This window comes from Aotus nancymaae, unplaced genomic scaffold (genome assembly GCF_030222135.1).
Source record: "Aotus nancymaae isolate 86718 unplaced genomic scaffold, 86718_ANA_hifiasm-v0.15.2.pri h1tg000014l, whole genome shotgun sequence".
Taxonomy (NCBI): domain Eukaryota; kingdom Metazoa; phylum Chordata; class Mammalia; order Primates; family Aotidae; genus Aotus; species Aotus nancymaae.
The window spans coordinates 107,833,402-107,859,988 of NW_026988425.1; the positions used below are offsets into that span (position 1 = coordinate 107,833,402).

The 26,587-nt window shown below is 34.9% G+C and overlaps 1 protein-coding gene across 1 annotated transcript; it reads right to left on the minus strand.

The window, feature by feature from the left end:
- Positions 1-1,498: 1,498 nt before the first annotated feature.
- Positions 1,499-24,874, minus strand: FEM1C (fem-1 homolog C). The gene is made up of 3 exons (XM_012438718.2): positions 24,628-24,874; positions 23,049-23,780; positions 1,499-6,176 (listed from the first exon to the last, which is right to left on the minus strand). The coding sequence occupies exons 2-3, from the start codon at positions 23,590-23,592 to the stop codon at positions 4,867-4,869; spliced, it is 1,854 nt and encodes a 617-aa protein (XP_012294141.1). The 5' UTR covers positions 23,593-23,780; positions 24,628-24,874; the 3' UTR covers positions 1,499-4,866.
- Positions 24,875-26,587: the final 1,713 nt, after the last annotated feature.

Here is a 26,587-nt window from a genome sequence, read left to right on the forward strand (position 1 = left end):
ACTAGTTTATTCTTAAGATGATCATCAGAAAAATTTAAATGCATTTTACAAGCTCTGTATAACTAGAGCTTTCACCATTTCTTTAAAAGTTACATTTAGATGAATAGAAGCTATTCTACTATTAGCTACTGAAGAAGTAGAAAGATATTGTTGCCTAGTGGCATAAAATGCAGGCTTATTGATTTTTTTTTTTTTGGTGAAAGATTACTCTGAAAGAGCATGAGGAATATGCCTAATTTTCCTCAACATTCCAGTATATACTGATCACACTTATTTAAATTCATTCTTGACCTAATTTCATTTTCATAATTTACCAAATTTTAGCTACTACTACTTTAAGAATTTTTGTCTTGAAAAAGCTTAAGATTTAACATGGGAAAAAGAAAACAGGAAAACATAACCAAGATAGGTTTTAGAACAACTATGTACTACTACAAGTATCTTTTACAGTTGTATAATCGACAGTTATAATGATAAAAAGATATTAAAAATAGATACTAATCCTAGGATTTTCAATTTTTTCAAGGTAGGAAACTGTATTATTTCACTTTTGAAATCAGACATAGACATATTAGGAAAATCAATTAAATTGACAATTACATAAAGCTGTAATTTTATGAGATAAAATCTTATTTAAAAGCACCTTTACAAAATAACATGTAATAAATTAACATGGGACACAGGAATCAATGACTTCACTTAACTCCCACAACCCCAAACTTCTCAACAATGTTCTATCCACTAGTACAGAGATAAAAAAGATGAAATAAAGTATCTTGAAGAAACAGAGTATCTTGAGGACATGGTAAGACTTTTTCTTAAAGACTTAAAATACAATATTATTTTACTTATAAATTTGGTAAGAGTCCTCTTAAATATTGGAGGTGGTAGTGCAGACAACCATAGTACCACATTACCAAGGGTAAAGAAGACTGTTTAAAAGGGTTCGGTCAAAGAAAGATAAAACCTACACTTGTCATGAGTAAGGGATATTAACAATTCAAAAGGGAAAAACCTATAAAACGAGATATTTCAATTTATGCTTGGAGTTTAGAAATTACAGCTAATACATTTTCTGACTTAACTAGAGCTTTTTGTATTAGGCAAGTTAAACATTAAAAAAAAGACAAGGACTACTTTGATTTTACAATGGAAAAGTGATGGAAAACAAATGTATAAAACTTACCTTTATAAAACAGATTTATGATATACTTCTGATAATAGCAAAACAATTAAAAAACAAGAATTAAAGGTATCCCTTCTCTTATGCAGTTGACAAGTCTCCCTACATCTTTAGTTTCTGTAATCTCTACTAGAAAAAAATTTAGAATAACTGTACATAAATCATATTTACATAGAAGTATTAACAATAAATGCTATCTTTTAAGTTCTAACTGGCCACAAATGATTAATAGGTGTTTCTGAAACAGAAGTCTACTATCATTTGCATTAAGATAATACCAATCAAGTATTAAGAGTTAATAAGAATACACTTAAATTTGGTGTAAATTTAATTTTATTAAACCTTACAATGAATATTGTGGCATATGATTTTTCCATTGTGTGACAATTTATTAGCTGGCATCCGAATACAGTACTTCTTTTGGAAAAATACACAATGGGAACTGACAAAAGGGAGAGAAACTAGTTGTTTAGTGATACATGAGGGCAAAAAAAAAAAAAGAAAAGAAAATGATGACCAGTTAGTTTGTTTCCTTAGTATCTACCTCTAAAATGATTAAAGTTCTAGGCAATAACGCTGTTGTTACAGTGTACAAGAATACGTTATCTCATCCAGTCTGCATAATTCTAAGAATAATTATAAAAATTATCATATCTGTAAATTCAGCCTAAGGTTTCTGTTTGGGCAATATGATTTTTAAAGAGCTACTTTTCCCATATAACCTAAACAATTTTCCCAAATCATGGTAGACTGGGGTCTCTATACACATTAAGGTAGTCACTTCACAAGTGAGCTATAACTTAACTTCAAATTCATAGGGGCGCCAAGTTATCTTTGATTTGGGTTTATGCCTGTCAGATTTATGAATAAGAAAAATGACTATTTTTAAGTCCATAATCCATTTGTCTTTATAATGTAGACTGGCATCTAATCTGAGTAAAATTACCATTTCTTTTACAGAAATGATCAAAACAGTGGAACATCTAAAATTCAGCAGGCCCCAAACGGTTATTTTCATAGAAATGTAATAAGAACTTACACATTAACTCCAGTCAATACCACCATGCTACAGTGTACAGTTTAGTTTGACTTACATGAGTGTAACAGGTCCATTATTAAAATTTACTTAAAATAACACAAATTTAAGTATTTTATTATAATCCATCTCATAATTTTGAGAATACTTTCTGACAAAGGTTTTATTAGTGTCTAAGTTCACATTTATGAAACAATTTCCTCTAAAATAAAATAAAATCAGGGACAATTTTGAGCTATTAAACTGATTTTTCAAAACCTCCCAATGGCATCTGTGGAGATGGTAGAGAAGGGGAAATACATTCTAAGTGAAATAAGTCATTTCAGTTATCAAGACTGAGTTCTAAGTTATCTATTTTTAGTGCTACAAAAATGCTAAAGAAATCCTTATTTTACACTGGAGTTATACAATTCAAGTTCAGCTGTAAAACAGTAAGATATGCGTGCCTTACTCTAAGAGCATGTAAGCCCTCCTACCCAGCCCCCGAAGAGGAGGAGGAAATACTAAATCACTTAAAAATCCAATTGTCATCTTTTACCCCAAATTATTGAGATCTACCGATATAATTTACTATAATGGCAAAGTTTTCCTTTATAAAAATAATAGCTTATACATATATAATTATTATACCACAAAGTTAGAGGCAGATGATTTGAAAATACTGATATTTGATATTTCTAGAATATTGGTCTAAATCACAAAGTATTCTTAATATATGTGACAATTCAAATATTTCATCAAATTTACTAGTAAGAGATAGTAAAACTTCTTCATCAAAAGGTTGGAGAGCATTCATTCATATCCCAATTTACCGTTTCTTAATGGTGAAATCAAATTTGCAACCTAGTGAAACGTGTAAGAATATCTTTTAAAAATTAAACCTCAATTATTTAACCAAAAAGTCAAATAATGTTCTCTTGTTTATTTACTACTCTTCATGACAAGGTTTTTACTGGCTAAAGATGATGACAAACCTAATGTGACTGTTTGCATTGATGACTTAAATAGAGTGACACTAACCCTCAGAATAAAATGTCAACGCGAAAATCCAAGTGAGTAATCCAGCTCATTAAACTCACAGGTAAACTGAGTTTTTCTCAAATCAGTAAGGAGCTTTTTATTCAGAACAACTTCATTAAGACATTTGCAGGGCAAATATGCCATCATAAATTTTATTCTGAAATACAATAAAGTGCTTAATGATAATTACCTGAATCTTTTTTAGTACTTTTCACTTATCTTAAGTTAAAAGAGCCCTTTCTGTGGCATTAGCAAATCTGTGAGAGAAAGAGATAGAAAGAGAGAAAAGACAGTGAGAGAGAGAAAAAGGAAAAAAGGAAGAGAAAAGAAAAGCTAACTTCCAGTAAGGGAACAGGAAGCACTGCAACCTTTCATGTTTAACTAGGGTGACAAATAATTGAGACCAAAGTAATCAAAGTAATTCATGCAAGTTATCTGTAAAGGTATACGTAAGCTTGAAGAAAGAAAGAACACTGTTACTGACCTTTGATATTGTGGCAGTAAATTGCATACGAAAATACCTTAATTATCCTAGATGCCTAGATCTGGCTTGGCAAGCATCATGCCACTGACATGCTTTAGCTCTTTTTGTAACTAAAAGTGATTTGCAGTTCAATTACTGAATATTTGAATGTGACTCATTAAGCTGTGTGATAAACTTTGAGGTTAAATTTAAGCAAATTCTCTACATCTAGTCACACCATCAGCACAAGCAGGACAATGCTGGAGCAGCATGAAAGGTGGGTCACTTTAAAAAGATTCTTCCTTTTACTACATGATATATTAAGATGACAGACCTACATTTCAACTGGGTTAATGAGTTAGAATAGATCTGTTTCCCAAATTTAGCACACAATAATTTCAGTGGATTAGAGAAAGAAACCTTGGATGTGAAGAAAATGAAGAAAAAAAAACAAACAAAAAAGCTTGAGCTAAAATAGCTAACCTGCAGCTCTAAAAACTGTCATGCTACAGAGTACTTTAAAAAAAAAACTAACTTTGTAACAAACATAAGAAAACAGTGTTTTGAGTTGAAGTTGACCAACTGCTGCATAGAAAATATGCTAACATACAACAGTCAAGTTTAAGCCTGTGCATAGAGAAGATAAAGCACTTATGGTAACTGCAAATGGTAACAAGTCCTTTAAGTTTGTACAACCTAGCATGGGTCCATAAGGAAAAAACTGTAGTAGAAATGGTTAGGACAAAAAATAAAGTAGAAACAGGAAGGAAACTTGAGAAGAGAAGGAAGAAGCAGGAAAAAAACTTTCAATTGTATAAAATTCACAAACCAGTAAAGTATAAAGACACCACGGAAAAATGGTTAACTCTGCCCCAAACACCCAACAGCAAACAAAACCAGAATGAATAAGCCTTTGGCAGACAATTTTAGAAATTTGAATATGATGTTACATTTCTCAGTAATTCACAAACAATATATTATATGGTATATTTATATTAAATACTGGGAAACCAATCTTGTAAATTTGATGCTTATAATGGTTTAGCCAATGGGAGCACGATATCAATCAAGCTAAATGAATGCTGGTGTTATCACAACAGTGCTCATTTATGAAACAACTGTTACCAATTCGTGCTTTAACAGTGCTAAAATACAGTCAAATTATCATCTATGAAGTGAAACAAAGGTCTCTAGCTTTTCTGGGATGTGCCCTTTATAATATATTCTATGATTCACTATGACACGAGCAGCAAGACACTGCAATGTGGTATGATTTATAGGCTGGATCAAATTTTTAGCTATTTCTTTCTCATCCAGCAAGTCACTAGCAGTTTGTTTGTGCAAGTTTGTGGCATCAAAATGTGCACCTGATTTAATAAGGAGATTCATGATGTCTGGATGGTTGTTAAGAGCAGCGATATGTAGGGGACTGTTGTCATCCGAGTCTCTGACGTTCACATCAGCACCACATTCTATCAGTATCGCAGTAACTTGTAGAGATGGAAATTTACAAACAGGGTACCGCCCTACACATGTAGTATTCTTGTCCACAGCCAGATGAAGAGGGCTGAAGTTATTCTTTCCCCTTGGATGCAGCTTAAGAAACCTGTATATAGTCTGCTTTTTGAAATGGTCCTGTTCTAGAGTACAAGGAACTTTCTCTAACAAGCAAATTAAGTGCAAAATAATAGAAAGAGCCTTATTTAACTGTAACGGGTCAGCAGGACACTGAGTTTGTTTGATAGCTCGCTCTATTTCAAGGACGCTTTTGCAAAGTATGCCCATAAGATCATCAAATGTAACAGTAGTACCCAGCAGGCCTTTAGCCCTATCCTGTAGCATAAAGGAAAATAGTTCTGCAAAAGATAATAAGCTGCTGGCGGTCATTGGGCTTAAAGGATCCAAATTGCTCTGCTGCATATCCAAAGCATACTTCCATAGGTTGATGCATCGTTTGAAATTTCCAGAGTCTGCATAAACAGCACCTCTATATCTAATATAGTAAGAGGTATCAGGATGAGAAGGACCAAGAATACGTTCTCTGATTAATAGTGCCTGCATTCTCATCTCATCAGGATCAGCAATAAGACCTTCTAGCTCTTCTGCACTGTTCACCTCCTTGGCATAATCATAAGCCATTATGAGTGTCTGTGGCACTGGTTTACTAATAATATTAGTCCTATCACTGTACCTCATGTTCATTGCCTTTTTCCAGTATTTCAAAGCCCCAAGGAGATCTCTTTTTTTGTCTACAAATGTAGCTCCCAGAAGCTCTAGAGCGTTAATACGTTCTGTCTTGCTGGTCTGTGCATGGTGTGTCAGAAAATCCACAATATTTGTGTGACCAGTCACACTTGCTGAGAGAAGGGGAGTCATTCCATAACCATCCTTTTCCATCTTGGCACAATACATAAGAAGCATCTTCATGATGTCCAAACTTCCAGATTCTGCACAATCATGCAATGCAGTATTACCTTAAAGAGAGAGAAAGAAAAAAATAAAAGAAATAACATACACTGAGGGACCAGGATATAACGTAATATGTATATGTACTTTAGAACCTGAAGAAAAGCAGGCAGTTCTAAGCCCCTAAGTAGGACATACTTGGTTTACAAATGAGAAAAAAATTCCCCCAGCACCTAAAACTAGTGTCTGATATTAAACTTGTTGAATAAATGACATGATCAAATTAGGTATAAAAAGACATCCAAAGTCACCAGAAAAAACTCAAACTAATCCATAGTCTCTTGGTATTTTCCATTAATGTTTTCAAGTACATATTCTATGACTTAAAAATGGATAGAATACAAATAACCAGCTATTCAAGTCACTGAACTTCCAGGTCAGTTTCCACATTTATAAACAAGGAATTGGTCTTTTTTTATCTTTAGAGACCAGGTCTTGCTATGTTGCCCAGGCTGGTTTTGAACTCCTTGGGCTCAAGCAATGCTCTTGCCTCGGTCTCCCAAAGTGCTGGGATTGCAGGTGTGAGCCAGCGTGCCTGGCCAGACTGGCCTTTAATATACCTAAGATTCTTCAGTTTTATTCTAATAGTAGTCAGAAATTATTTTTTCAATGTTTATTTTTGATTGCCAAGTGAATTTCAACTGTCTTAGCCAATATTCTTGGTAACAAAGGATTGTCCCCAAAAAGCTCTCATAAGAATAACAAATCCATGGAATTTGAAAAATATGTAGGTGGTTCAATATCAACCTTAAAAGGAGATATCTGAAGTGTCCTTTCATAATGGATTATTTCCTATTATAATTTAACTTTTTATATAAATTTTTTATTATAAATTATAATTCTTTATAGCTGTACTAATGTTCTAACACTGTCCTTTTTTTCCCACACACAGATTAAAACTGACAACAGGCACTGGCACATTAGTAAAAGCCCGTATGAAACATATTAAGACATCAGAAACACGAGGTATTTTAGCTAAATTTAATGACAAACATTTTACTAATCGTCAAAATAGAAATGATCACGCCAACCTCTGGTATTTACATACAACATTTACATAGAATTTCAACACTCAGTCATTTCAGGCATGTCTGTAGAAAAGAGGCAGCACAGCAGGCTGAGACTGAGTCCTTAGAAAGACCTTCTTGCAAGGTTGGACCTTTGGCTGGTAGCTGGGAACTTGGCTGGTAAACAGTTTTTTATACTGATATAAAACTCTCCCTAAATGATAAGGGTGGCTTACTGTACCTAAACTGTTTGTACCAACAAGGCAGTTTATACTGAATGACTGGTTTCCTTCTGGGAGTCTAAAATTTTAGATATGAGCTAGGTAAAAGGTACCTACGTGACCAGCCCCCAATAAAAATCTTGAGCACTGACTCTGTCATGGGCTTCCCTTGGAAGAACATAATACATATGTATTTACATTACAGAAGAAGAGTGTGCTCTATGTGATCCCTCATGAGAGGAATAGAGCATAATAACACCTACGCAAAGATTTATCTACACCTCACCTGTGCCTTTACCCCTCATGATTTAGCTGCATGTTCTTCTTACATTACAGTAATAAATGTTACTTAGGAGTACAGTTGTATAGTGAGTTACCTCCAAATATGGGGGTGGCTTTGGGGATGGCCAACACAGCATGTTTACCAGAAAGTATTTTAAACTTGAATACTTTGAGTAAATCGACTTTTTAACTAAAGTTAGAAAAAAACAAGTTATCATAATTGAGTTTTTCCACAAGATTATCCTGTTTAGTCTTCTATGATATCTACAAGGATTATATAATTATTCTGACCCAAGATTTCAATGGTCTACAATGAAATAGTGTTTGATAAAATGTTTTAACAATGTGTAAGCTAACCAATCACTGAAAGAGCCCAGAACTTCTGACTATTGATGTTCATTTATTTAAAATAATTTCAATTAAACATGACTACTATACCAAGTATATTTTAAACACTCTTGTAGTGAGAACCCCTACTATTCCCCGTGTTTTACTAAGAAATAGGCAATATAAGAGAAATTTGAATATAAAGAAATGGCTTAGCACTCTTCTCTATTCAGAGTAGCACAAAATCAAGAATAAAATGTAGCAAAAGTCAATTTAATGAACTACATTTCTGTATTTATTGAAAAAATACAGAATATATTTATTTTGAATACACACACATACCAGGAGAAAAGAAGTAGCTTTAAAAAAACGAAGGATAAGGAAGACTTTTACATCCAGTAATGGCAAAGATACCTCTAATGTGATCACCCTCCCACTAACAACTAAAAAAGCTGAAAAATGTATTTTTAAAAATCTGCTTGACAGGATTTAAGAGATAACAATGGGACAATATGAAGGAGAAGAAAGAAAACTAAAGTCAAGTTCAGAATTAGAGGCAGCTTTCCCATAGTGGCCTCCACCAATTCCGGAAGAGAGAGCTGAAAACCTGAGCAGAACTTCTGACAGCCTTGCAGGGATAGAGTGGGAAAGCAGAGCCTACAGCCTACTAAGAAAGGAACTTAGAAAATTCCCCATACTTTGGGTTAGAGCTCCAACTTTTAATCCTAGGGAGTTAAAGTTAACTGAGTTAACTGCAAATAGACTAGCTTTCACAAAAACTGAAATCTAATTTAGAATCATCTCATTATTGAATTAAAATAATCCAGGATTGCTAGTATACATAATTAAAAGCCAGAAGCAAATATAAATACTATTTAGAGGAAGATATTATCATACTAGGGTTCAAATTATTTATATTTTTCATATGTAATGCTTGGTATCCAATCAAAAATAATGAAAAGGAAATAAGGAACCATAACACAAAAAACAAAGAAAATAAACAGCTGACAGAAAAGCCCAAAAGGAGACCCAGATAATGTAGTTTAGCAACACAGATTTTAAAACAATAACTATGCTTAGCATATTCAAGGAGATTTTTTTAAATTGAGAATTCAACAGAAAACTAGAAACTAAAAATTCAAGTAAACATTCTAGAATTGAAACACTCAGTGGGTGGCTTTAAAAGTGGATTTACACACAGCTGAATAGAGAATTAGTAACTAGAAAATAAGTCAGATGAAAATATACAGAAAGAAGCAGGGAGTGGTACAAGAACAGAAAAGATGGAGACTATAAGATAAAGAGGGAACAATATCAGAAGACTGTTGTTAACATACTCAAAACCAGAATTCTAGAGGAAGAAAATGGGACCCAAAGCAATATTTAAGAAGATAAAGTCCAAGAATTTTCAGAAGCTGATTAAAATTTAAACTGGAAATTCAGTAGGTTTTACAAACTCCAAGAAGGATAAATAAAAAGAAAAACACATTGACGTACAACACAGCAAAACTGCTGAAAACTAAGGACAAAGAGAAAAATCTTAAAACAAGAGAATGAATGGAAATTACCTATAAAAGAACAACAATCAAACCGACAGTAAAGTTTTCATCAGGAACAACAGAAGCTAGGAGACATGGAATAATATTTAAAAAGCACGAAAGAACACTAACTGCCAACTTAGAATTCTATACCCACATCAAGAATAAATGTCAAATAAAGAACCCTTTCAGGAGAGAAGGAAATGAAAAGGAAAAAAATTAAGATATTTATTACCAGCAACTCTAAATACTAATATTTTAGATGTGAAGACTTGGAGAATCCTTCAGGCAGAAGGAAGATTAGCCACGTGGAAGTCTGGAGATATAGGCAAAAACATCAACAGAAAGTAGAAAAAATAAATACTGATTTAAAAAATAACAGTATCTTGTAAGGCTTGAAATACATACATAGAAATAAAACACTTGACAGCAATAACATGGAAGTAAGGAGGGTAATTGGTGTTAACATGTTCTAAGATCTCTTTGTTGGAAAGATATAAAACTGGAAATTTATGCTAGCCTTTGATAAGTCAAAGCAGTGCTGTCTAGAATGACTACTAAAATAATAGAGAGTATGCACATAACTACATTTTCTCTGACATAGAGAAAAAAATGAAATAATAATCCAAAAGGTGGTAAAAAAGACCAAGGAACACAAAACAGGCAGGACAAATAAAAATCAGAAAAATACCCAGGAGATAAAAATCCAAAAATATCAGTAATTACATTAAATCCAAGTAAAGTAAATGGTCCCATTAAAAGACAAAAACTGTCAGACTGAAGATACAAAGAAAACTCAAGACACACTGCTTACAAGAGACACACCTTAAATATATGGGTAGAAAATGATCTTTAGAAGTGAAAGTTTGGGAAAAAAATACTCTCTGCAAAAACTAAATATTAAGAAGCTATCTGATAATAAAATATGAAAGTAGATGTTAATGCAAAATACATGATTAGCAATAAAAGGAAATATTTTATAATGATATAAAATTCAAAATATACAGATATAATAATTCTAAACTTGTTTTCACCTAATAACATAAAATTAAGTTACATAAAGCAAAAATCGACAGAACTACAAGGAAAGCAAACAAATCTGCAAACATTAGCACATCTAAACATATCTTTCTCAGTTTGGAAGATCAAAACCAGTAAGGATAAAGATTTGAACCTTACAAACTTGATTTAACTGGCATAAATAAAAAGAAAGGCTTAAAAAATAGCTAAGTTTCCATCTGAAGAAGTTAAAAGGAAAAACAGTAAATTAAATTAGAGAAAGTAGAGGTAAACAGTTAAAAAAAAAAGAAAAAGAGATAAGTATGCTAATACAGCATTTTTTATATTCCTACATTTTATTTAACTGTTGCCTCCTTTTAATCTTATATCAATAACTTTGCAAGGTAGAGATGACAAACTCATTCTACATACAAATAGGAAAGAGAATTTAGTGGGAAAACATAAACTCCAACTGCCATTTTAGTGTACTGCTCATTTCTAAGGTCGTATTTTAAACACTAGTCATATTAAACCTCAATGAATAAATTATATCTAATATAAAACCAAACCTCATAATAGAACTTCAACCAATCACATCATTTTCTAACTCTTCCTCCAACTTTCCAACTCTTCCAAAATCTTTCACACTTCCTCTAAAGAAAAGCAGAAAATCTTTGAGATGGCCTTCAAAATTCTACATCATTGATTCTCAAAGCACTATCTGTGTGGAAAGAGCAATGAGGAAGAAATCTATAGTTTCAGAAAACATTATGTGAAGTTTAATCTTGGACATGCAAGGACATGGATTTTAAAAGACTAACAAATATTTCCCTACCTTACCTGTTTAGCTTCATTTCTTATTATCTCTGGAATGGATGATTCACTGTGCATCTAATTCAGGGACTGGCAAACTTTTCCAATAAAGGGCCAGATAGTATTTTAGGTTTCCAGGCTCTAAGGTCTCTGTTATAACCACTAAATTCTGCCAAGTACCATGAAATATGCTATGGCAGTATATTAAATTAATGGACATGGCTGTTTTCCAACAAAACTTTTACTTATGTACCCTAAAATTTGATTTTCATGTGTCATAAAATATTTTTCATTTGATTACTTTCTCAACCATTACAAAAATGTAAAAACCTTTCTTAGCTCTCAGGCAGTACTAAAACAGGGTGGGCTGGATTTGAACCCTGGGCCATACATAGTTTGCCAAACCTGCTCTAACCAGAAGACATTGTCTACATCTCCCACACACAAGGCAGAAAATCTGCTTATGCTTCATATTATTCCATCCTAAGTACTTCGCCCAGCACCAGGAACAAACAGCCCTGTTAACTTCTACCTCTACGCCTCAGTTCTTGATTTTCTTCCTATAATGCACTTTCGTCTTTACCACTTTAACTTGTCCTTCACATTTCACTAGAAATTTCAACTGCTTAAAGATGTTTTCTTGGTTATATCATATTAATTTTATTACTGTGAGAATGAATGGTGAATATATGGATCATCCTAGTAATTACTCATATAACACCTATTATAATATCTGACAACAGTATAATGCTCGTGCTTCACAAGTAAGTTCTTACCTAAACTGTCTATTCTTAAAGTATACAGATCCTATATTGTATTTCTTTTATATCTCAGAAGCAACTAGCACTGCTAAAGCTAAGGTAGATTCTAAATTTTTAATATTTATCACAAAAAGTAATTAGCTTTTGCAGACAAAATAAGTTCAAAAAGTAGTATCCTACAAGGAGATCTTTTAATTACTCTAGCATGTTAAGTGTATAAAAACTATACTTTTCTGTCCTGGAAGGTCTTAAAGGTAAGTTTTTGAATTATAGCCTAGAGCACTACTTACAGATTAGAAAACAGAGACAAAAAAAAAAAAGCATGATCTTAAAGCAATTATAACTTTTCTGTCATTTCTCCAAGTCTTTTTATATAGTATGTTTTGACAAAGTTATAATCAGTACATACATATATATATGTATGTATGTGTATATATATATGTAACTATTCCCTGCTTTTCACCTACATCTTGGGCATTCTGTCATGTGTTATTACATGTCTGCATAGCTTCTGTAACTACACAGATTCTACATAATCCTTAATGGTTTTTTGCTGAAAGTTCAAGTAAGGAAGCATGTCATATTTTACATAAACATTTCCCTGTTGATGGACATCTGCACTGCTTCAGAATTTTTACTATTAAAATTAATGTTTAAAAAACTATAAAGACAGGTGACTGCCCAGGGCTGGGGACTGGGAGAGGGGTTAAATGCAAAGAAGTATGAAGGAAGTTTTTGTTCTAACTTTTAATAAACAAGTAGTGTATGTTTGTCAAAAATTATAGTACTATATACTAAACAGTATGAATTTTATTGCATGTAAATTATATGTCAATAAACAAATGACCAAAAAAATTAATGCCTAGCTTAAAATAGAATCAAAAATGTGTTAATACACATCAATTCACTACCAATGGGATTATAAAAACTGTTTAAAGTTCCCCCTTATAGTATTCTTTCTACTAACAAAATTAACTTTTTAATTTATATTACCTCTATTCCTTCGTAAATAGAATATTTTCTCATATCTGTTTATAAACTTTAATTCCTTTTATGACATGTCTATGTTTTAGTTTCTGGGATTAATCTGGCTTTCTATGTGTAAGCACTTTATAAAATGATAACCAGTTGCTTTTTAAATTTCTTGTAAATATTTTGCTATGTCAGTTGTTTCCAGTGTTAGATATGCTGTATTAAGTGTAATTTTTTTGTGAAAAAGTATTATAACATGCCAAATAAAAAAAGTGAGTTACCAAGGTCTTGTGACTAGCATGTGCTGTTACATGCCAAAAATCATTAAAATCATATTTTCTTTTTTTGCTAGGCAACATAATTGATTTAAACTTCTGGTGCATAACAATATATGCCAAGTACTATAGATGCAGCTCAAGAATTTTCCCTGGGTTAAAACATTCCTATAATACAGTGATCATACTTCCCAAAGATTTTGCATCTCCACATGATGTCTTCTTTTTACACTCTTAGAGTGAGAAAGACAATGAAAAATAAAGCAACACAAAGTTCAAAAATAAATACTACTAGGTATCTGAAATGAAATTAAGGATATGTACCTCTGAAATTTAATGCATTTACCTTTAGCTAAAGAAAAAAATGAAAAGAAAAAGAAAAACGTATTATATTAAACAATTCTCAATGCCTGATTAAGAAAAAGTTCATTTGGAGAAAAAAAAATTTCTGGCACTGAATTCATAAAACAAAAAATTCATGATTTCTCAAAAGACATGTTTGTTAAATGGACATTTCTTAGAAATCAGGTTACTGGCACAATATTAAGTATTAATTCTGTTAAAGAATTTCTCTAGAAAGCTAAAATAGTATGATACAAATATAAACAATACTAAGAAAATCTAGAAGAATGAAAAGCGCCATTTTCATTGGGATGCTTCTGAGATAAACATTAAGGTCAGGAAACTATGGGAAGTGCTCATGCATTAAAGGATGGTAGTATTCCTCAAGAAGCATCTGAAATGCCAATCTTCACTGCTGTTAATTTTACAGACATCTGTAATCTTTTGATTGCAGGTGAGTAAGGCATTAAAAATTCATGTTCAATTGTGAAGCTTAGGTGTCTAGGAACAGAATCAATTTTTTTTTTTCATATTAGGTAACTCAAAAACATATCTGTATTTTGAGGAAGAACTAGTTAGAGGCCCAAGAATTCTCTGGGTCCAAACCAAATGTTTTAGGTTTGATAAGGGCAAGTATTATTACCAACCAACCACCTAAATAATAAAAGAGCTTCGACATAACATAAATATCTCAATTTGGATAAAATTACCAAGATTCACCAGGATCAAGTCAGTTTCTAAGCCACCCTCATGGACTAGACAGAATTTACTGATCTTTTAAATAAAACAAAAATGTCCTCCTAAGAACTGCAAAATATTTAACAAACACAAAATGTCTTTAAATTGCTTTTTCTAGTAGTAACAACTCAGTAGATTCTGCTGTTTCTAAGTTCCTCATGCAGTTCAAGCTTTGTGTGTGTGTTTAGTGTAAGTCGAATAAAGCTATGCTTCTCAAACTTTCATGTATAAAATCACTAGAGAGTCATAGTAAAATGCAGATTTTGATTCAGTTCATCTCGGTTGAGTCCAAGTGATACCTATGCTGCTGGTCCTTGAGTAGCAAGAAAATAGAGAAGGAATATTATTTTCTTGCCACATACGGATACTATATAGATACTTGCCACATAGCTAATATATCTAATAGCAATATCAAGTCATAATGAACATGAATTTAAAAGGAGGGCTAGGTCACAGCCCTCTTTTACACCACACAGAAATAAAATTTTATCATTCCTTTTTATTTTAAATTTAAACATATGCCAAAGCAGGAATAGGGCTAAGTTTTACAATTAGATTACAAAGTTTCATCCATGGAAAAGTTCCTGTGTAGTAAATGGCATAGTATCAGTAAATCCCGCAGTCTACTCCTAACAATTTTCTTGCTTAAGACATTATATAAGTGAAACACAGTCAAATTTCTTTTTTTTTCCTTTTTCCTTTTTTTCTTTTTGAGACAGTGTCTCACTCTGTCGCCCACACTGGAATGCAGTGGTGCAATCTCAGCTCACTGCAAACTCTACCTCCCAGGTTCAAGCAATTATCCTGCCTCAGCCTCCTGAGTAGCTGGAACTACAGGCGTGTGCCACCACGCTCGGCTAATTTTTGTATTTTTAGTAGAGATGGGGTTTCACCATGTTGGTCAGGCTGGTCTCAAACTCCTGACCTCATGATCTGACCACCTTGGCCTCCCAAAGTGCTGGGATTACAGGCGTGAGCCATCGCGCCCAGCCCACAGTCAAATTTCTTTAAAAATCAGTTTGTAAAAGAAATATCCAAATTGCTATAAATACCATCAAAAAAGTAAAAGAAAAAAACATCCACAGAATGGGAAAAAACATTTGCAAATAATATATCTGATAAGACATATATAAGAATATATAAACTCTTACAGTTCAGTAATACAAAGATAACCCAGTTAAAAAACATGCAAAGGATAATGAAGAAACTTCTTCAAAGAAAATAGAGACAGAGAGAGCCAATAATCACATGAATTAAGCACTTGAAAAAATATTCAACATCATTAGCCACTAGAGAAATATAAATCAAAATCACAATGAGATATCACTTCACACATCCTAAAATGGCTATATTAAAAAAGAAGAGTAAGAACAAGTATTGGAGAGGGTGTGGAGAAACTGGAACTCTTCTTATATTGCTGATAGGAATGTAAACTGGTACAACTGCTTTAGAAAACAGTTTAATGGTTCCTGTTAAAGAAAAGAGTTACCATACAACCCAACAATGCCACTCCTAGGTATAGGCCTGAGAGAAATGAAAACATACATCCACAGAAGAACTTGTACATGAATAGCTGAAGAGTATAAACAAATGCCCACCAACTGCAGAATGAATAAAAGTGATATATGTTTCAATGGAATATTATTCTGCAATAAAAAGAAAAGCACTGATACATGCTACAAAATGGATGAAGCTTGAAAACATTACACTAAGCAAACGAGATAAGTCACAAGACTACATATTATGTGAATCCATTTAAATAATAGATCCAGAACAGGCAAACTGACAGAAACAGAAAGGAGATTAGTGGTGCCTAAGACTAGTGCAGTTTCCGGTGAATGGGGAGGGATAGGAGGGAGCGACTGTTAATGGATATTAGATTTTTTGAGAGGTGATGAAAACCTGATAGCTGTGATGGTTGTATAACCCCATGAACATACTAAAAAGCCATTGAATTGTATACACTTTAAGTGGGTTTGTGAATTTTATCTCAATAAAGTTGTTTAAAAAATCCAATTAAAATCAAAATACTGTATTTTTGGTAAAAGTTTTGCTGATAGAAGCAGCAATTAGAAGGTCTTTTATTATAATAGATTTATCTAGAAAGACACAAAAACAATCCTCATCTTTCTTCAGCTTACTATGCTTGGCACCAACCCATTCCTTCCACAACTTTGTAGCTGGGGTTGGGCTGAGTATAGAGGTGGTACACTTTTAAGATGAGGAAAAGGTATGTGGTTCAACTACACAATAATGCTGATTCCAAGTATTTTATTCCCTGAATAACTAATAGGTGTGGGTTAATAGAGGAGATAAGAAAGGATAGAGGGAACAAAACAACTTAGGGTATCAAAAGAGCACTAGAAGAAAGCTTCTCTGCTTAGAATGTTTCCCTTCCCCATGTAGAGTCTATCATGAGAGATTCTCAAGAATATTTCATAAACAAAAAGGAATTTAAAAAAAAGAAGCAAAGATAAATTATGCCAAGACTACTATGTGCCCTCCCTTCGTTAATTATTTGTATAAGGCACTGAGCAAAGAACATACAGAAATTTAACAATAAAGGTTCTTGAGCTTACGACAAAGTTAAACACTAAAAAAAAAAATCTGCTTCCACAGAGATAAGATGCATTCTTATAACCTGAGGGAGATGAGGAATTGCTTTTGAAATGAGTCTTGATATTAAGTAGAATTTTCAAGGCTAAGAGCAGTGGAGCTAAGGGATGAGGACTAAAAACAACTAATTATGTGTAAAAAACTCTAATGATAGAAAACTTCTTCGACATTATAATTCCCTATCCTGTTCTAGTTCACAGATTCCCTATTCAATCACAGCTCTTCCCAAAGGAAGGAAAAAAAGAAGGAAGAGATGTTTTGATCAGATTTGCATCCATGTGACTTTTTCATCTGGGTCTCTCCCTATCTCTTCCACTTCTATCTTCCATCATATATATTCCTGATGCCTCAACAGCATAAATCTCTGGAATGCCCAGGGTTTCCTGAGTTTTATTTCAAACAAACATATTGTATCAATCAATCTATGAAAATCTGATAAAAAAATGAACCCAGTGAAGGAGCCACATTGTACCCGAAGGCCAATAAGTGAAACTAAGTTCTATCTTAAGTTCATGTTACTGCCACCAACAATATGAACAGCAACAGTGCTCAGGAACTACTCCTCCTCACCAAACTGTTCAATTCTGTGAGGATTTACAGTTCAAAATCCAATCTCCAGAGACAAAGAACCACACAGATATTTCCCTACTAAACTCAATTTGCATACCATCTACGGCTTAGTTTATCCAACTAGGATACCAAGTCTTCCAAAGGACACAGAAAAGTATGCTGGGGATATAAGAAGGAAAAGAATGAACATGGAACAACTTTTAGGAGTAACTTCGTAATTTGGGATTAAAATGTTAACGAATTCAACTAGTAAGTTATTTAAACATTATTATTCAATCAAAATAAATACAGATATATTATGCAGCAGATACAATTTTAAGTCCTTCCCTTCCCCCTTGTATTTTTCTCTGAAAGTAGGTATGCTGAGGTAACTAACAGCTGAGAAGAATCAAGAAGGAAATGAGAACTTCAGCTTCCAACACTCAGATAGTATTAAAGTATACTAAAATAACCTATCTACCATGACAGCAATCATTATCTTAATCTATTTGAATACCAATGGTTTTTAGTTACAAAGGAGATTTTCTCATTTGAGATTCTTGTACATTTACAGTGGGGAATTAAATAAGATTTTTCTTTAGCATTTCCCTGACTAAAATACATCTATACTCTAAATGCCTATATTATGAGAGAGAAATAATATAAAGCCCTGGATTTGCTTTAAACTTCTACAGAAAACAAAAGGAAAGTAGAAACATTTTTTTTAACTTTAGCAAATGGATAATTGTTGAAGTAAAATGATAGATACTTAGCGGTTCAATGTATTTTCTCTGTGTATGAAATTTAGAAAGTTTCCTTAATGAAAAGGCAAACTGAACTAGCTCTCTCAAACCCTTTTCATGCTAGCTATCCTTGCTACATGCCTACATGGATTTTTCCCCTTTTCTGAACCCCTATAGAGTTCTACCTGTGCCAGTCACTTTTGTCAACTACTGTCTTTATTTCAAGTCTTCATGCATGTATTTATTTCCATATAGAAAGGCCTATAAAACAGTGCTTGCCAACAAGGAGCTTATAATCTTTCCTCTCTTAAATCCAACATGTCCACTCAACAAGCTCATTTAGCGCCAGATACTCTTCCTAGTATATGGGATGAAAACACCAGGTCTTTAGCCTCAAAGACTATGTAGCAGAATGCAGTCAGATGTCACTGTGATGTAGTAAAATGCAGTTAGGTAAGTTTCTCTGAAAACAAATAAGCAAACAAACAAGCCACTCCAGTTAGTCCTCTGTTGAATCACTGGCACGAAGAATAAAATCCAACTCCTTTATCGAGATTCAATGTCCTTTAAAATCCAGCCCTGAGTGCCTTTTAGTCCAAATGTGCCTACTTTCCAATTCCTGGACCCTCCAAGCATATTCTTCAATGTGCCTTTCCTTACACCATTTTCTAAACCTGCAAAACTACCAAAACCCTTCTGCAGATCTATACCCCAACAAACTTTCTTCAGATCTAAACCCCAACCTGTCTGTAGATCTAAACACCAAAATTAAAGGCCCTCTTTAACTTCTTTCTCCATGAAGCAATTCAAGTCAGTACACTTGCTCAAAATTCTGTAACATAGATTGTTTATACTACTCCTTCACAAGATAAAAATGTGACACCTTGTATCATCTAATCTCCAAAATGTCCAAAACAATGCTTTACCTACAGAACATGCATGTTAATTACCTTATTACCAATTTACTTAATTACTTTGAGTATCTAAACTGACTGACTGACCCACAAATGAGGACAGAATGTCTTCTAAAGCCAGTCTCCAAATCTTGAGCCTACAGAGTTTTCTACTGGTCTGTAGTACTGAATCAAGAACCTTTAGCTGCCCAATTTCCATTAGAATTAGGGTGTAAAAGTGGAATTCAAGAGGACTTCACTTTGGATCTGCAAAGTTCTATTCTAACTCCAAACAAAAACAAAACAACCCCAAAACACAAACAGAAGAACCAAAGGAAGCCAAAGATGACTATAACCACAAAGCACTGAGATCACTGTGATAGCTCTGAGAAGAACTCACCTAATCACTTCTGATTTGCAGTCTACAGTCCTAAATAAGAACCAACTCCTGTCTCAAAAATCAATTGTTGTGACTGTTAAACTGAAGAAGTATTCTTAAATATCTCAAAGATATTTTCCCTTTTGGAATGCCATTGGAAAAGAAGAAACTCATTGTCCCCTCAGGTTAAAAATTGTTGAGGATAAAGTATTTCCAAATATCTAATAAAAGAAAGCACTACTGTTGCACTTACCATACTGTGGTTTAAGTATCTGCTTATGAACCTGTCTCTCCAATCAAACCATGAGCTCCTCAAGAGCAGGGAATCAAGGATTGGATATCTTGTCTTATTCCTCTTTGTACATCCTAACAGCCTGGCACACTGAGGGACGCAACAATTGCTCTCTCATTTAGTAAATTCTACCTTAGGTTAAAACATGTTCAAAATGCCAGTAGCCTGTTAAAAAGTAATGAAAACAGGTTAAATGATATGTTAAAGTATCAACTGTCTGTTTAAAAGTAATGGAATGTAGAAGTCACATGCATTTTATCTTTAAGCAGACCAAGCACAATGTATTGGCATTTTCTTTCATGAGAACCATTTCCAATGAATGACGCACAAAACATCCTAAGAAATTATTCTATTTTATCTCTAGTCTTATTAGTTTTTTTTACTTTTTGGATGGGGCTAATAATGTGGGGAAAAATCCTCTCTTGCTGCTATATCACATCCTTCTTTAGTGTCCCTGACTCGGTTTCAACTGGTTCCTGCTTTTATTACCATTAACCCATAGAAAAAAATCCAGAACCAATGAGAGAATAAGTATTGAAGCTTTGGGATCAGAGTGGAGGAGGATGCACAAGTACTTTAATCTGCCCCCAACATTCATGAAGAATCACTATGGAAATTAAAAGGTACCATGAAAACGTAAAAATTCTGCACATAAAGTGACAATATGTACATGTATGTGTATAAAGTTGAAGTTAATAGAAAACAATTTTTGGAATGAAATTGTTTTCTCATGTTACATGTAGTTTTTTAAAGATATACATATTAGATATTGATACTGGGGAAAAAAATGACTTAGAATTAGTTTGACCAAAAGAGAGAACATACATACTCTCACATACAAGACTATAAGATGACAGTGGTGATAAAGGGAACGTTTGTCTGAAAGAGCTCAAAGTAATCAAGTTAAATACTGTTTGCGGCTTCTCGGGAGAAAATGTTAAAAAAATATGAGCTATTTATATTAGAGTTCTCTCATATATCTCCAGAAGTATATAAAGAAGCTTTGAAAAATATAAGGGAAGTAATACCAGTTCTCATCTCTCCAATGACATAAGAGTTTAAAACATACCCCAATTTGACTTAAATAAGAATTTATCAATAATCTCTACATCAAGCTGATGAATAAAAAGTCCAAAACAAAGAAACAAAAAAATTCAACAAACCTAAACAAGCAGTCATAATTTCAAACCATTCCCAATATTAACATGGTTAATTCAGCAGTAATTTGTTCTCTTAAAACAAGCATTCTTCAAAAGAATGATAATCGTTTGGAGAAAAAAAAATGTCGTCATTTGATCTACCAAGCCACCTAAAGATAATCATACTGAAAAACTGGAAGCAACATAAAACTCCATTAGTAGAAGAGTATGCAGCTATTGAAATTAAAGAGCTATAATTAGTAATATTAAAGATAATATTTATTAAGCTAAAAAACAGGTTATAGAACAGCATATAAAACTGCATACATATATCTGTAGGCAAAATTCAGAAATATCTTTGGAAGTATTATTATCCCTGAGTACTGGAATTTTGTGGGATTTTTACACTTCCTCTGGAAAAAAAATTCAGAAAATTCACAATGATTTTGTATCATTTTTATAACAAATCTTTTTTAAAAAGATCATACTATATACAGTAAATATCCTCAGTAACTACATAGTGCCCCATAATTGTGTGGTTTAACCTTTCTGAAAGGCAGACACTATCACAATTGCAAATGTATACTCACTTTGATTTAGCAATTCTAAACACAGGTATTTATACTACAGTTATTCTCATATAAGTGTGCAAAGACACATTTTTGTTCAAGAATGTTCACAGTAGCATTGTTTATATTAGCAAAGTACTGGATGTGACCTAAGTGTTGACCAGGAGAGACTAGATAAATTATGTACATTCATACAATGAAATATTGTATCACCATGAAACAGAATGAGGTTGCTATATGTGTTGAAGTTGAATGACATCCAAGGTTAGAAAAATAAATAAAGACAGAACAGTATGTAATCAACCACTAGACGGAGGGCTATGCAAATAAGTATGCTTGTACATAGACAAGATTGCTTGTATTTGCATAGATCAGCTCTAAAAGGACACATAAAAATTGTAAATGGTGATTGTCAGCACATTAGAGATCTAGAAATCAGGAATAAGACTTTTTATTGTAAACCAATTTACAGTTTTTTTTTTTAACATGTCTATATGCTACTTTTAAATTTTAATAGCTTTTAAAAATTAGGTAGTGATTTTTTTTGCTATTGTATAAATAGATTTGTTTAAGGAAAGTTAAGGTTTTCAAGTATAAAAATTATGCTATGAAGACAGTTGCTTTTAAGGGTTAAGAAAAATTCTAAACTATCTTTTGCTACTTTTGGATTATTACAATCAACGAAAATTATACACAATTGTAAACTGGAGCCCTTTTTCTGGACAAAGGTGTTTACACTGTTGCTAGCCAACGAATCCACATCTGTTTAATCTAGTTCTTGTTTTGCACTCTGAGTACTGAAGCAGTTTTAAAAATGTGTTTTCTCTCTTGCTATATTTAATGCATGGTCTTATAAAAGGATTATCTATTGACAACAAATATGGAATAAGGGAACAGATTTTTTCCTATTCCACTGATATTAATCCTTCCAGGTCAGTTTGAACTAGCCTTTTCTGACAGAATAAGTGAAACTACCTAGAACAAACAAGACCATGACTCAATAAATATAGTAGTTTCTACTCCAAGGTTGTTTTAAAAAAAAAAAAAAAAAAACTAAGAAAAATGTATTACACTTAACCATATTCCCATGTAGATTAATGTAGATTAAGTAAAAGCCTAAAGGCTCAGCTCAACTACCATTAACATGCTCTGTAACTCTGGGGAACCCATTTTCCAAGAATTTTAAGTTACTCCAAATAAGAGACAAAATACTGCTTAACAGAGTAACAGAAGTCTTTCATCACACTTTTTCAATGTATTACCAAACATCAGAGAAACACTCAACAAAGTCAGACTGGAAGACTTACCTAATCAAAACAAGGTCTGTCAAATGTTGGTTTACTCAACACCAATGCTTATAATTATGTATCAAACTTCCTGAAAATAAGTGGTAGGCACTTAGAAAAACAAAGAAGCTGAACTCACCTTTAACACTTTTTCTATTAACATCTGCCCCCTTTTCAAGTAAATACTGAGCAATCTCTTTATGTCCTTTGTAACACGAAATCATCAAGCACGTATGCCCATGTCGGTTTGACACTTCCAAATCAGCTTTGTGTTCTACAAGGTACTTCACTATTTCCAAATGGCCATCGAAACACGCAGCTCGAAGAGGAGTTGAATTGGTTAAAGTCGTGTTGTTGACAGATGCTCCATGATTTAACAAAGACTGGACCACTTTCAGATGTCCTGCTGCAGAAGCGGCCCATAAAGGGGGAGCCCCCTCAATGGTTTCGCCATCAAAATTGACGGATCCCCCAACTTCTATGGAGGCACTGCACTGCTCTAGGAGGAATTCCACCATGTCAAGGTGCCCATACCTGGCGGCCATCAAGAGTGGCGTGGCTCCATTTGTTTTTTCAGATATCAAGGAGGAAACCTCCTCTTTGGATTTGCTTGCCAACAATTTGGTGAGAAGCCGGAGTTTGCCATCCCGAGCTGCGTTAAATACTGCTGTCTTTAGATCCATTTATGTCCAATTGAGACGCTGTGCTTTATTTATCTTTCAAAGCAGAGCTCCAGCTTAACTCTATCGACACAGGCAAGAGTCACAGGAACCAAAGTTCAATATTAACTGCTGCACCCTAGAGCGGATATACAACCACGAAGAGTATGTTCCGTCCTACTGCCCTCCAACATCTGACAAACGGCACCAAACTAGAGAAAGAAAAAAAAATAGCAGCTTTTAATTTTCTATAGGTAAAGGCAAAACACTTCTTAATTCCACTTCTGTGGGAAAAAAGGAATAAAAGCTAAACTTCAGGCACTACTCCGTCCCACGGCCCCCTACCCCCAAAGAAAAGGTGGTAAAGAAAAATACAGAAGGCTACACAGAGACCCAAATGTTTTGGTGGCAGGCAGTCTCCTCCATGTGCGGAAAATTTAAACACTACAGGCAGCCCGTTTTCTCGCCTCCAGCTCTTATCAGCCAAGCTTTGTTCTAGTTTGGCTTTGCACACGCCCAGGGAGAGTACAAACGAAAGAGGCAGGAGACTCGGGTTCAGAAATGTTTCTCTTTCTTGCATCTGCAGGCGAGCTGGCCAAGGGCGCCAGGCTAGAAGGCCTCACTGAGGCCGAGTTTCGAGAAGGAACAAAAAGGTGGGACACACCAAACCTCGGCTAAGGCCAAAACTCCACCTCGCAAAATTCTCTTTCCTTTAAAACTACTCACGGCTCTCAGGAAATCCGCCTGCCTTTTAGCCATTAACTTCGCCCGCCCCATTTTGATCACCCCAACCCCCCACCCGGCCAAGAGATGATCGCAGGTTCCTCAAACCGCAGTCGCCCAACACAACACAACATTCCCCTCTCCCTATTCCAGACAACGGCAGCCCCCTCCCCAGTCTCCTCCATCGACTACAACCCGCTCCCGAAGGGCCAAGCCTGTGGCCTCCAGCCCGCTGCCCGCCTTCGGCTTCCCCGGCGCCCTCCTTCCCGCCCAGGCCTTCCGCGGGCACCTCAGGGCTCCGACTCGAGCCCTGGCAGCCTCCGCCGCCGCCACTACCTGCCCGAGGGCTAGTGCTCCCCGCCGCCGATGGTCACTCGGGCTCACGCCGTCCCCTTCAAAGGGAAACCGTTGTCCCCGCCGCCGCTCGGACCGCCCTGCTCCGCCTGCAGCCGCACAGCTCCTCCATGCCCCGCGCCCCACAGGAATGAATCCGGCCGCGCTATTCGCCCCGCCCCGCCACCCGAGCTGCCTCCCGCCCTCTAAGGCGGCTTCGGGCTGCAGCGGCGGCTGCGACGGATGGTGTAATGGGCTGCGAGCCGGGGGCGGGACAAGCCTGGGCAGAGCTTCACATCACAGACTGCAGCCGCGCTATTGGGCAGTGAGAGGGCGGGAGCCGCTGCCAGCAACCCCTAGGGGCGGGGCGGGGCGTCATGGCCGGGGCGGGGCGATGGGGGGCGGGGCCGCGAGCTGCTGGAAGGACGTGCCTGCGTGCAGCGTGCCAGGGGGCGGGGCGCTGCGAGGGGGCGGATCTGTGCCTATTAAAATCTCTCGAGGCAGATCGAGTTCTGAGATCTCGCTGGCTCCTCTCCTCTCCAGTTTTCGGGGTGCTCTTTTAGTCTTTCGGTTCCATCTCAGAGACCCCAGAAGGGTAGTGTATTAGTGCGTTTTCACGCTGCAGATAAAGACATACCCGAGACTGGGTAATTTATAAAGAAAAAAAGCTTTAACAGACTCAGAGTTCCACGAGGCTGGAGAGGGGAGGTCTCACAATCATGCCAGAGGGGGAAAGGCACCACGTCTTACATGGCAGCAGGCAAGAAAAAAATCAGAGCCTAGCGAAAAGGGAAACCCTTTATAAAACAATCAGATCTCATGAGTGTTATTCACTACCATGAGAGCAGCATGGGGGAACCGCCTTCTTGATTGAATTATCTCCCAATAGGTCCCTCCCACAACACGTGGGAATCATAGGAGCTAAAATTCAAATTTGGGTGGGGACCAGTATTATCCTCACACACGTGAAGGCCCTCAGATTAGTCTTCTGTCCTTCCTTTGGTAAGCCCTGGAAATTACCAAGCTTGTAATTAGACCTCAGAACACACAAAGGAGACGGAAATTTCAAAAAATGAGATTAGTTTTGGAGTCTGCCAAACGTGACTCTCTTTGTAAAGTGGTCTCTAAATCTATAAAGGCTATGAGGAATGGTAACCCCTAAGAGCAATATAAAGTCAAGTTCTTCAGCTCTGAATAATAAAATTGGGAAATAAAAGAAAGCTAAAAAGGTTATATATATGAATGAAAAGAATTACTACTTCATACAGCAGCTGATAAACCTCTGGAATTTGTGATGCTGAGATCTAGGTTGTATTAAACTAGGAAAATGTTTAAATGTGTTTGGGGAATAATACCCATAATGAAGCCTGATGAGAAAATAGAATTTTTGAAAATGGACCTTCAACCTCTTGAAGTGGACATTCAGTCACTTTGTTTGAGGGAACTTAAGCTCACATAATTCCTTAGTACCACTAGGAGCAAGAGAATATTACAGTAGACAGTCTGACCCTCAGCATCATAAATGTAATCAATAACGTTATGTTAGAAGCCATGTAACACTAAAAACATTAAAAAAATTATAACTTCATTTTCATATGTTATAGTATTGTCCAGAAGTTTATGTAGTTTTGCATAATTGAAATAATTTTCATACAACTAACTATATATTTTGCTTTTATACTCTAAACATTTCTTATGTTTTTACAGTCAATCATTTTTAAGTATAGCATAGTATTTCTTTAGGTGGTCAGTATCAGACTACACTCAACATCAGATTCCCAAAACTGAAGTAATTGCCACTGAGAAGAAAATATAAAAGAATAAAGTATAAAGCATAAGACTGACCATCCACGAAAATTAACCAACCAAGGGGACTGGCTATTTTATCACTAGCATATAAGTCACAGTTCTATACTCTTCCAGGGTACAGATACCAGTATACAATGTTCCAACCAAGGCCTAA

Excerpts from the sequence above, each read along its gene's own strand:
- FEM1C (XM_012438718.2), bottom strand. The coding sequence starts at position 23,592 with ATGGATCTAAAGACAGCAGTATTTAACGCAGCTCGGGATGGCAAACTC. Across the intron at positions 6,177-23,048 it reads TAATAGAAAAAGTGTTAAAG|GTAATACTGCATTGCATGAT; the intron begins GTGAGTTCAGCT and ends TCTCTCTTTAAG.